At 42.4% G+C, this 12,767-nt stretch overlaps 1 protein-coding gene and 1 pseudogene across 1 annotated transcript; one reads left to right on the top strand and one right to left on the bottom strand.

Moving 5' to 3' along the window:
• Nucleotides 1-1,623: 1,623 nt before the first annotated feature.
• Nucleotides 1,624-2,109, top strand: Rps24-ps14 (ribosomal protein S24, pseudogene 14; annotated as a pseudogene).
• A 4,728-nt stretch (nucleotides 2,110-6,837) lies between these two features.
• Kbtbd7 (kelch repeat and BTB domain containing 7) lies at nucleotides 6,838-11,417 on the bottom strand. The gene has a single exon (NM_001302944.1). It carries the CDS (start codon nucleotides 11,130-11,132, stop codon nucleotides 9,060-9,062), a length of 2,073 nt encoding a protein of 690 aa, NP_001289873.1. The 5' UTR covers nucleotides 11,133-11,417; the 3' UTR covers nucleotides 6,838-9,059.
• Nucleotides 11,418-12,767: the final 1,350 nt, after the last annotated feature.

Here is a 12,767-nt window from a genome sequence, read left to right as displayed (position 1 = left end):
TTCTGGCAAAGGGGAGTGAACTCAGGCAGGGAGAGGGGACTGCTTCTGCAGCCTTCACTGCTGGTCCTGCTCCACCTCTGTTTCTGCTACTGCTTAGGTTGCCTGGCCTGGCTGAGCCTGCAGGAGACTGACTAGATGGAGAGGGGTACAGGAGAGCTTCTGGTGGTGATTTCAGGGAGAGAAGATCTCTTCCTCAAGTGACGGTGTTACAGCTCTTATGACAGAAGCTCTCAGACAATGGAATAATTCCTGCACACTTTTTTTTTTTCCGGAGCTGGGGACCGAACCCAGGGCCTTGCGCTTCCTAGACAAGCGCTCTACCACTGAGCTAAATCCCCAACCTCCTGCACACTTTTAATTCTGAACATGACAGTTAAATAGTTTTTTGGATGGGTCAGTGTCTGACAGCAGGTACTTCCTATTGGTTTGGCCAGGGAGCTCCGGAAGACCTCATCTACATATTTGGGGGCATGGTCCTGTTTCTATGACTGATTTGTCTTGAGCCTATGTGACCTGTGGTCATGTCCTAACCTGTTGGGGGGGGGGGGAGGTTGCTCTACGTGACTGGTCTGTCTCAAACCTCTCTACAGGGGTTTGTGGGGTGCTGCAGCTAGTGAGGCCCTGATCTGGGAGGCTGGGAATACACCTGCCATCCCTTTCAGGGCCCCCCGGGGATTCAACCTGTCTGGACCAGGAGCAGGGTACCTTTCACTGCCCACCGCCCCACAAATATTCTGCAAAAATAAAACAAATTTGCATCATGAAAAAAAAAGTATTAAGCCATCAGGAGTCTTATTTCTAGAGACAGAAAACTCGTTCTCTCCATTGATGTTTGAAAGACGGTGTAATGCAGGTCTCAGGAGTCTTAGCATCTGGAACACCCTCTGATGAAGTCTATTCTGATAGATAATTGGTTAAAGACTGTTACTTATATTCCATTATTACTCCTCAGAATTTAACAAGAAACCTCTGAGTTTTAACCAAGTGCACACTGAATTGGAATAAAGACTACCTTTCCCAGGCCTCCTTACAGCTAGGATAACCATGCCATTTAAATATGGTCAATGCTATGTTACCAAAAGAGATGCGTGCATTCCTTACTGTCCTTGGGAACAATTTATGCATTCCTATCAAACATCCTTTCTTCTTGATGCCCAGGACATGGGCCACCTTGAGCCACATGGAACCACTCACCAACTTAAGGATCGAAGAGGAAAACTGAAAATCCTGAGCTGGGTAAATCAATATCCAAATAATGCAACAGACTTTATATATATAAAGTTTCTTTCCTTCTTTTGAGATAGGTTCTATGTAACTCAAATATCCTAGAACTTGCTATATAGACCAGGCTGGTTTCAAACTCTTAGAAATCTGCCTGGCTCTGCTGTCCTGGGTGCTGGAATTAAATTTCATTATGCCTGGCAGGAAAAGTCCTATTTAATTCAACATCTACAGATTTTTCTGCACCTACAAGCAAGCACACTTGGACCTTAATTCTTCTCTATCAGGAGAGAAAGAATCGCTCCATGTGTTCTTTGTACAAAGCAGCTGAAACCCTGTATCAGTCTGTACCTCGAAGGGACAGCTGTTTGTCCACAAAAGAATATCCTTGATTAAGATATGGTATATCCGCTCTTTTTTTCCTCCTCTACAGCTCTGGCACCATAGCCATCATGAATGACACGATAACCATCCGGACCAGGAAGTTCATGACAAACCGTCTGCTTCAGAGGAAACAGATGGTCACTGATGTCCTTCATCCTGGGAAGGCCACAGTACCAAAGACAGAAATTCAGGAAAAGCTGGCCAAGATGTACAAAACCACACCAGATGTCATCTTTGTATTTGGATTCAGAACCCACTTTGGTGGTGGCAAGACAACTGGCTTTGGCATGATCTTTAGATTATGCGAAGAAGAATGAGCCTAAACACAGACTTGCAAGACATGGCCTTTATGAGAAGAAAAAGACCTCTCGCAAACAGCGAAAGGAACACAAGAACAGAATGAAGAAGGTCAGGGGGACTGCAAAGGCCAATGTTGGTGCTGGCAAAAAGTCAAAGGGGTAGCTCTGCGGTGACTTGATGTTCTTCTGTGATATGCAAATTTCTGAGGGTAAAATAAACTAAAAAGCTTCAAAAAAAAAAAAGATATGGTATATCCAAGTATCTAAAGTTACCTTGGAGAGTGGCTAATTCGGAGGAGAAAATATATCCCAGATATGGAAGATAATAATGCCTTCCCTACCTGACATAATAGGTGTGTAACACGCCCTAAAGATATTCCTTTAAAATTGGGCTGTGAATCCTGATGACTGAGTTTGATCCTCCGGGTCCACATGGTGGAGGAGAAAACCAGCTCCCACAAGCTGCAGTTTTGTAGGGTGTAATAATTAAAAAACAATCCATGCTAACACTGGCTATTCTCATGCCGCAGTGGTCTCCTCGTGCCCATGGCTACTCCCATTCAGTATTCCACCCAACTTCCTACAGTTCTCATGCCACTGAATTGCTATTTTCCCAGTCATCTGTCCCCTGCATAACTTGCTCTAAACCCTGAGCCCTGTATAAAGAGAACTCCAGAGGCTTATAAATTATCACTCAGATTTATATCAGTAAATTCTCAACCCCCAAAATGCCCACACAAAGAACTCAAAACTCAACTGATATAAACACAAGCTGCAACTCCTAGATGGGGCAATATTATTCTATTGTTCTTCTATGATATTCATAGGTACCTGTGGCTGTTTCAAGCCACATGGATACGGTTCGTCTTCTTCTTCCATCTTCTCTAGTCTCTGTCTCCTCTCTGTCTCTCCCTGACCCATCTCTAAAACTCTTAGCCCGACTTCCTTTTCCACTGCCCAATCACAGGCTCTAGCCTTATCTTTCGCCTGCCCTCACCTGCATGTAGACAGCAATCCACATTGTTTGACCTCCATGTGCGTACCATGACACGCATACATTCTACACACAACATGAGTGTGTGCAATAAAAATAGTCATTGCATTTTTTGAAGAAATAAAGGAAGTAGACTTTAAATATTTTTTCTTCCTTCCTTATCCCTTCCTTTCTTGGTGCTGCGGATCAAACACTGAGCCTTGAGTATGCAAGGCAAGTTCACTCTCACTGAGCCACACTCTTAGCTTGGAAGAAGAGATTTGACTAGAGGACAAAGGCAAAGTAATATCACTTTGCAATCAACTCTGAGAGTTCAAATTCAATCCAGATGTCTCTTAGTTATCAAACTTTAGAATTTGAAAAATTAGTCAACTTTCTTTAAAGTTTTTAGGGATGAGAAAAACTGGAAGTTGGAAATTTAAAAACATTTAAACAATTTTAGTCTTATAAATCACTGCTTTTTTTTTTCATTCTTCTTAACATAAACTGGTACTAGGGCTGGGTGTGGTGGCACAGGCCTTTATAAAAAGCCAGTACTACAGTGGGTAGAGGGAGAAGGCAGATCTGAGAGTTCCAGGTCAGCTTGGTCTACATAGTGAGTTTCAAGACAGCTAGGGCTACACAGAGAGGAACATGTCTTAAACTAAAAAGAATGACAGTAGGCAAACTACTGGTTCCTGGTTAAATGAGCAATAAATAGACAATAATAGTTTTTCACTGTTAAACAGATACATTTTGGTTGAGTGTTGTCTTACTCAGGGTCTCTACTCCTGTACAAAACATCATGACCAAGAAGCAAGTTGGGGAGTAAACAGTTTAATTCAGCTTACATTTTCACACTGCTGCTCATCACCAAAGGAAGTCAGGATAGGAACTCACACAGAGTAGGAACTTGGAGGCAGGAGTGGATGCAGAAGCCATGGAGGAATGCTGCTACTGGCTTGCTTTCTTATAGAACTCAGGACTATCAGCCCAGGGATTACACCACTCACAATGATCCCTCCCAGCCTTGATCACTAATTGAGAAAATGCCTTACAGCTGGATCTCATAAAGGCATTTTCTTAAGGGAGGCTCCTTTCTCTGATAACTCCAACTTGTGTCAAGTTGACACACAAAACCAGCCAGTACAACTGACTCCTTGTCAATTTGACACACAAATGCACCACTATTAAGCCTCAACCCTTACTTTCTTATTCATCTCCAAGATCTAAATAACTTTAAAAGTCCCACAGTCTTTACAAATTCTTACACATTAAATTTCAATCCCTTTAAAATATGCAATCTCTTTTGAAATTCAAAGTTTTTTAACTGTGGGCTCCACCAAAATACTTTCTTACTTCAAGAGGGAAAAATATCAGGGCACAGTCACAGTCAAAATCAAACTCAAACTCTAACCATCCAATGTCTGGGATCTACTCAAGATCTTCTGGGCTCCTCCAAAGGCTTTGGTCACTTCTCCAGCTCTGCCCTTTGTAGCACACACCTTGTCTTCTCGGCTCCAGCTGCCTGTGTTCCACTGCTGCTACCGTTCTTGGTGGTCATCTCATGGTACTGGCATCTCTAAGACACTACTGTCTTCTGCTGCAACCAGGCTTAACCAAGAGTCTCTCATATGTTCTCTTCATGGTACCAAGCCTTAACTTCTTTGCATGACCCCTTCAGTCCTGGGCCATCACTTGTAACTGAGGCTGCACCTTCACCAATGGCCTTCCATGGCCTCTCACAGTGCCAAGCCTCAGCTGCTCTTCATGACCCCTTCATGCCTTCAAAACCAGCATCACCTGGGTGACTCTTGCACATTACCAAGTCCAGCTGCAGCATGAGGTACCACCTTGACTATCTCTGGAACACAGCTTCCCAGAAGACTTCACCTCAGTGATGCTGGTCTCTTCTTAATCACCACTAATCTTAGCTCCAACTGACCAGCATCAATAGTTCCAATAATGCAAAGGTTTCCCTTTAGTAGTTCTGGTATCTTGTTAATCACAGCTGATTCTTCAGCCCCAGCTAACCAAAACCACAGAATTTTCACAATCAAAACAGCAATGACCCTAATAAGAGTCTTTAATCTTCCCTCTGAAATTTGACAAGCCAGGCCTCCATCATTTGCACTGTTCTCAACATTATCTTCCAAGCTTCTACAGAACATCCCACAGAGCTCTTAACACCCAAAATTCCAAAGTCCTTCCACACTACTCCCCCAAACATGGTCAGGTTGTCACAAGAATACCCCAATATGCTAGTACCAATTCTGTCTTAGTTAGGGTCTTACTGCTGTGAACAGATACCATGACCAAGGCAACTCTTGTAAGGACAACATTTAATTGGGTTGGGCTTACAGGTTCAGAGGTTCAGTCCATTATCATCAAGGTGGGAAATGTGGCTGCATCCAGGCAGGCATGGTGCAGGAGCTGAGAGTTCTACATCTTCATCTGAAGGCTGCTAGCAGAATAGTCAACTTCCAGGAAGCTAGGACAATACCCATGCCCAGAGTGACACACCTACTCCAACAGGGCCATACCCGCTAATAGTGCCAAACATATACAAATCATAATTGTACTTTTCCAATGACCTGTTTTCTTAATTATGGAATTTTTTACTCTTTATACTTGTAATACAAATTGACAATATGCAGTCACAATATCAGCAACATGAAACATCTGAATCATGTATTTGCTCTAAGATCCAATACATACATGGGCTTCTTTGACAATAAGTCTATTTCTTATACTATTATACAGTACTTACGTGTCAAAGTCTTCACATATAAGCTCATTTGAGATCAAGTCATTTGCATTTAAAAACTAAGTCCAAATTTCAGATGTCAACTTTGCCTTTGTTCTAAGAGTGCTATCGTTTTCTCATTTCTTTCAGAAATAAAGGTCATTTTTCCTTTATGTTTTAGGAATGACATCGTGATGCTTTTTACTCAAACATTTGAGCCTGTGGAAAATGCTAATTCTTCTTAATAGAGGTGTTGCTGCCATTGTCACAATTGTTCTTACCCAAAAGTAGGTGTCATTATACTCTTGAAATTATGAAAAGATAAACATGTGTAATTCGATAGGGATTGACTCAATTCTTATCATATTCTCAAGTACGATTTAAGTCCAAAATTGAAAAAAGCTTTTCAACTAGAAGAGATAGAAGACAGCTTACTTGTTTGATCCTAAATAAAACTTTTCGAAAAAGATTTCATTTATTTTATGTATATTAATGCTCTGTTGTCACACACTCCAGAAGAGGGAATCAGACTCCATTACAGATGGTTGAGGGTTGGGTTGGGGATTTAGCTCAGTGGTAGAGCACTTGCCTAGCATGCGCAAGGCCCTGGGTTCGGTCCCCAGCTCCGGGGGGGGAAAAAAAAAACAAAAACAAAAAAAACAGATGGTTGAGGGTCACCATATGGTTGCTGGAAATTGAACTCAGGACCTCTGGAAAAGCAACCAGTACTCTCAACCATCTCTCTAGCCCCCCAAATCCAACTTTTCAAAGTTATTTGCTAAGTCAGTCTCCTATCATTTTGAAAACAACAATGATACTTAATTTTGCCCTATTTTTGGTTGAAGCATGGTCTCACTGTGTAGCTCAGGCTAGCCTGAGAAACTTGCAACCCTCCTGCCTTAGCCTCCCCAGGACTGGGGTAAAAAGTGCTCTACCACAATGCCTAGCTTCCATTTAACTAGCACTTGAGGTAATTTACGTTCTCAGAATTTCAAACTAGAGGAAGACAGACAGCAAAGTAGCTAGATGTATTTCTAAATCTTACAAATGGTAGCACTGGAAATGACAGTTACCCAGAGTACTTGCTGATTAATTGGCAAAGTCAGCAGGGGAGAATTCTTGCCAAGAAAAATTTTAATATTGCTACCTATATCTCTGAATGAGAAATGGTTTTATATACTTAATAACTAAATAAAGCATAAAGCCAGGAAGTCTTCAGGTTAAAACCAGCTTTATTTGGAACAAGCAACATACAAATCATTTATCTGTAAAATAATAGCATCTATTCTCTAACTCACAAAAGTTTCACAGAAATCAAAATCCTTCCTAAGAAAATGTGACAGTAAGCCAAGATATTACTATTTAGCCTAAGCTTTAACTCAAGAGTTGAGAATGATGATTTGAGAATTTATCTTTTATACATCAGTTGCAGACCTTAATTGTGCAGATGAATAATCTGGTTGTGATAAGCCAAGTTTTCACCTTACAGGACAAAAAGCTATCAACAGAAGTTAATGGGGAAGAAAAAGTTGGCCCCCCAAACAGGGAAAATAACTTTCTAAATAAAGAGTAGTTCTTATAACATTCCCCGGTACAAATGGAATAGAACTTAGACTCAAAGCCTGACTACACTTTAGAAGGGTCAACAAACTCTAACAGGAATATTGTTGAGCCAACTATCTTACACTCTTCACCCAATCAAAATCATGGATAACACATTACCTGTGCCACTTTGTTTTGCTTTTGTCATTTTTCACTTCTTTTCATTCAAAAAGTCACTTCCCCATCTTGGACCAGATTCTCTCCTCTACCAGAGTGTAAAAACATTAGCATTTGCCACTAGAGAATAAAGAGGAATTTGCATGGTATTGAAAAAAGACTGAGGAAGGTAATTCTAAAAGAATATAGAAAACTTTATATAGCATAAAACATCTGTATATGTACACCATTTGTCATGTATATGTATTATGACAACCATATGTATTAATAAACCTTCAAAAGGTAAGCACCTTTAATAAGGTAGTAATGCCTGTTTTGTGTAGTTTACTACTTCTGGACTTTCCTTTACATATGGTGACTGAGACAGAAACTAGAGCATAACTTACGGAGAAATAGGAACTGGATACAGACCCCACAGTAAAATGGCCATGTATACCACTGATTAGGGAAAGACCTAGAGAAACAAACTTTTAACTACTGGCCCCAAATGCCACCCACCATCCACTTAAGTTCCTTAGCAGTCAATTTTAATACAAAAATATCATCAAGCTGAAAATCAAGAACATTTATAGTAACTTAAAAACTGACAATATTTCAGTACTACACAAAACAGTTCTATATGCGGCTTGAAGTTTTAAAGCTCTTTGCTGGCACTTAACTTGGGTTGATAAACACTATAACTACTGATCTCAATAAAATACTTCCTTTAGCTTATACATATTTCCAAAACCGATATGACTTCACAAAACTTTAAAGAATAGATCACTTTCTGCTGATAAAGCCTCTAAGATGAATACTAAAACTATATAGCCAAAATATTTCAGGGAAGCAAACTTTTTAAGACAGTGCATGACCAATGAAGAAAAATTTACATTATTTACTCATGTCCAGTGAAGAAAAGGGTTGTTGTTCTGAGTCAACAAAGCACTTAACATGTACAGATCAAAACTGTGAATTTATAAAGCAAATTACCTCTCATTTTTTTGGTTTAGAAAGGAGTTGAAATAATTGATGACAATTCTAGAGTGGTTTTTTTTTTTCAAGGTAAGAAATAGGTCATATTTACCACATAGATATTTTTAAATTTTAAAGTAAAAACTTAAATTCTTTAGAAACAGTGGAATCCTGATTTTTTAAATTTTCTGTGACCTTGTAAGTCCACTGAACACATTATCAATATGGAATCACTACTTAGTAACCTTAATATTTCTTTCTTTGCAGAAAGGAAGGAGATCATACTAGATTTTTAACAAACTATAGCTGAGGATACTAAAATTTACTTAAAAATGTGATCTTTCATTATTCTGAAGGAAAATGTTAATACCTTCAAAATACAATTCTCATTCCAGTTTTTCTAGTAACAAACAAGACCTCATAGCACTAGGCAAAATTTAACTAAAACTAGGAAAATCAAAATATAAACGTACTAATTAACAGCAAAACAAAATCCACTAAACACCTTAATGAATTTATGTAGTTCACTATGCATATTTTAATCATGGATTTTTTTTTAGCACAGCAAATTATTGAAATAAGCTGATTTCAGAGACTTGTATGAATTTTGCATATTGTATTACTATTTCAAATTGCTACCCTTTCTAAACCAAATCTCCAGCCCTAATCAACTTTGTCTTTTCAGGAAAAGGGATATCATTTTAAGATAGATTCCATACAGTAGAAACAACATCTTTTTGTCTCGAAATATTTACAAAGAACCCTACTGATCTGGTGCATTTCGCTGAGGTGCAACCTGTACCCAGACTTCATCATCAGAAAAAGAACTTGAACTTCCTGACTCAGAGTCCAGTTCACTGAATCCATCTAAGTCCCATTCAGTGCTAGACTCACTTCTTGCATCATCTTCCTCAGTGATGAAACTCTGACCAGGTTCAAGACAGGAAGGATAAACTCGAGCACACAGGCAAATAAAGCCAGAGTCAAACTGCAAAAGGCCTAACATGGTACCTATATTAATCCATTGGTCTTCCCTAGTGTCGTATTCATATACTGTCACTCGGTTCTTTTTCCACTGTGGGGTGGTAGAAGTGATGAGCAGCAACTTTTGGTCATGATTGACGATCTGGTAGTTGTGGGTTTCTGAGTCCAGTGGAATATTACTGATCCGCCTCCACTCTCCTCTAGCCGGGTTGTAGACCTTCATGACTGGGATGTCACAAATACAATAGATTTCGTCTTTGAAGACACAGGCTTCTTGAAAGTCACTTCGTTTAAGAGATGCACAATTCAGCCACATGTTATGGCTAGGATCATAGCAGAGCATGCGCTTACTGTTGACAGCGTAAAGGTAATTCTGAACCACTATTAGTTCGAATGAATAAAAGGAATGCGGTACAGGAGCCACCAATGCCCACTGGTTCCTTTGAACACTGTAGCATTCCACTTCCTTTAGTTTAACTCCAGTAACTGGGTCTCGCCCACCCAAGATGTAAATGTAGCCGTTCAGATATGCCACATCCATGCCCTCTCGACACAGCAAGCGGTCTGCCAGCTGATGCCAACTATTTTGGGCTGGTTTATACACCCATAGGTCTTTCCTGGGTTGGGCGGCAAGATAGATGTCATGGTCTGGAGAGACACAAACAGCTGAAGATGTAATGGTCTTAGTGTGTGCCAAGCTGGTCAAAGGAGACGGCATTGTGTAGATATCTCCCGAATAAGGGTCATAACAGAGAAAGGGGTCTCGGGGGTGTCCAAAAAATATCACCATCTCTTTGGCACACATACCCAATCTTTGGGGTGGATTTTCCGCTACAGACACAACAGAGCTACTGGTGCTGCTGCTGTTACTGCTATTGTTGCTACTGCTGCTGTGGCTGCTGTTTGGCTTGGACACCACTGACTTGTACAACCTATCACCAAATCGCAGCTGCAGAAGGGCCCCTTCAATAACGTCCAGGCAGTATTTCTTCACAATAGGCTTGGTCAGTAACCCTCCCAGGTAGTCCTGATCTTCTGCAGGGAAGTGTGCCCAACGAATACACTTAAAGACTTCAGCAGCGCTAGGGCCCCGCTCTTTGGGAGCAGCCTCCAGCCACTGCACCGCCACGTGACACACAGTCTTCTCACTCTCTACATCCAGACTGTCCAGACGCAGGACGGCCAGCAGCTGGGCCAGGGTCAGATCGGCCAGCGTCTCCTCCCGAATGGAACCCATCCTGCTGAGCTGCTTGAAGTTGTGAGCTATGAAGGACTGGGCCTGAGAGCGCAGCTTGTGGTGGTCAAAGGCATCGGCAAACTTGAGGATGGCAGTGCAGTTGGTCAGGTCAAGTCGGCGAGCCAGGAAGGAAGCACAGGCTTCACGCACGTACTCCAGCTGGAGCATATCCGAGGCCGCGTACAGGCGCTGCACATTGGCCTCGCTCAGCGACACGCGGCCAGTGTAGCAGTAGTCCACCAAGACCTCGAAGGACTCGGCATCCACGTCGTGGATGGTCACGCTGGCCTGCTGGCTCTCGTACATGCCCCCTGTGAACATGCTCTTGAAGTAGGGGCAAGCCGCCGCCAGCACGTTGCGGTTGCACGAGAAGAGGCGCCCCGTGCCGGGCCCACTGCCAGGCGTCACCACCTCGATGGTCACATCGCACAGCAGACGCGCGTCGTAGAAAGACTTGAGCTGTGCCAGGAGGGCTGCAGAATGGGCCGTGTCCTTTAATTCCTCTGGGCCGGTGAAAAAGGCCGACACAGAGGGCTTGGAAATCCTCTTGGGCCGCCTCCCGCCGCGGGGACTGGCGAGGCGGCGAGAGCGCGGGGCGTCTTCCCGGGACTGCATGGTGGAGATGGCGGCGGGGCGCCGAGGGCGAGAACGGCTGCAGACGCCGGGCTTCTCCTCACGCCTCCCTCGCCGACGCCGACACAGCGGCGTCCCAGAACAGACTCAGCTCGCGGCCGCGATTACTCAGCTGGGCCTTCGCCGCGGTGCCGCCTCCCTTTATCGCGTAGCCCGCGGCTGACTCACCGTTTCCCTTCGCGCCCTTTCTCACCACAGCTCACCCTCACACGACCCTGGGATCCAGCCGCAGTAGCAGCTTCTGCCGCGCTGGCGAGACGGGTAGATGCCCAGACAAACTACCCTTCCCAGGTTGCCTTTCGCGTGTCTCGATGCATGACGGGATCCTTGGGCTCCGAAGCCGCCTTGCATCTTGGGAATTGTAGTTTACGTAACCTCTTAATCGTTTCTGTTATTGAATTCTTCACTGAGGTAGAAAGTGGATAGTATCCTGAATTTGATACGTTAAGTTTATTCCTTTCATAATGACAGACGCTTTTAATCCCAGCACCGGGGAGGCTGAGGCAGAACGATCCCTTCAGTTTGAGGACAGCTTGGTCTACATAGTAAGTTACAGTACAGCTTGAACTATGTAGAGAGAGCCCATCTCACTAAAATAAAATAAAATGGCTCTCAAGTCGAAAGTAAAAGTACCCAGTGTATTATATGATTGTATGACTTCCTTCTGAAAACTTTATCGAATTTGAAAACTGAGGATAGCACTATTTAGTTTGTGTGAAGACTGAATGGTATGTGCAATTTATAGAGTTCTTTCTTTTTATTAGAATAATTATTAAAGTCATAGATTGTCTTTAAAAATGTGAAATCAATCATTATTGTTTTACTTACTCTTATAGAAATATACCCACTAATTTGAAGAGATGAGACATTAAAGAAAACTGTAAATTTCTGCACATTCGGGTTTTTTCTTTTTCTTTCTGTTGTTGTGAGACAGGGCTTCTCCGTGTAAGCCCTGGCTGTCCTGGATCCACCGGCCTCAGCCTACCAGGTGCGAGGATTAAAGGCATGTGCCACCCACCACTCAGGAGGCAGAAGCAGGATAATCTCATTTGATGGAGACCAGCCTTATCTACAGAGAGAGTTCCAGAAGAGCTAGGGCCACACAAAGAGAAACCCTGTCTCAAGACAAAAAACCCTGCCCCAGAAAACCCTCAGAAGATACGTAGATTCATTAGGAAGCATTGGACAACTAATTTGAGGCCCTAAGAAGAGCACTGATGGATGCCCTTTAAATTTGTAGACTAGGTATAAACAAATAGGTGGTTTTGTTTTCCTTGTTATTACAGTTTAAATAGCAAACTGTCCTGTAAATACTTATGTGTCGGTGAGTTTGGTTAATAGGCTTTTGAGACGTGACTAGATTCTGAGGGCTCACCGCTATGCAACTGACGGATCCTTTCTAATAGTTTAATTAATTTGAATTTTTATTATGTTTTACTTACGCTGTGTGAGAGTGTGTGATACATGTCTGAAGGACAGAGTCGTTTTTCCTTCCACCATGTCGGTTCTGGTAATCCAACTCAGGTCTTGAGGCTTGGTAAGAAAAGAGTGCTTTTCCTAGCTGAGTCATCTCACCCACCTCCAGGTTAAAAGTGAGAAACCAGCAGTGGATAGCAA

This window comes from Rattus norvegicus, chromosome 15, assembly GCF_036323735.1.
Source record: "Rattus norvegicus strain BN/NHsdMcwi chromosome 15, GRCr8, whole genome shotgun sequence".
NCBI classification, from domain to species: domain Eukaryota; kingdom Metazoa; phylum Chordata; class Mammalia; order Rodentia; family Muridae; genus Rattus; species Rattus norvegicus.
The sequence above is the reverse complement of the archived record's forward strand: the minus strand, read 5'-3'. Positions and strand labels throughout refer to the sequence as shown.

What these genes read in the sequence shown, in the direction of transcription:
- Kbtbd7 (NM_001302944.1), bottom strand. Translation starts at nt 11,132, where the DNA reads ATGCAGTCCCGGGAAGACGCCCCGCGCTCTCGCCGCCTCGCCAGTCCC.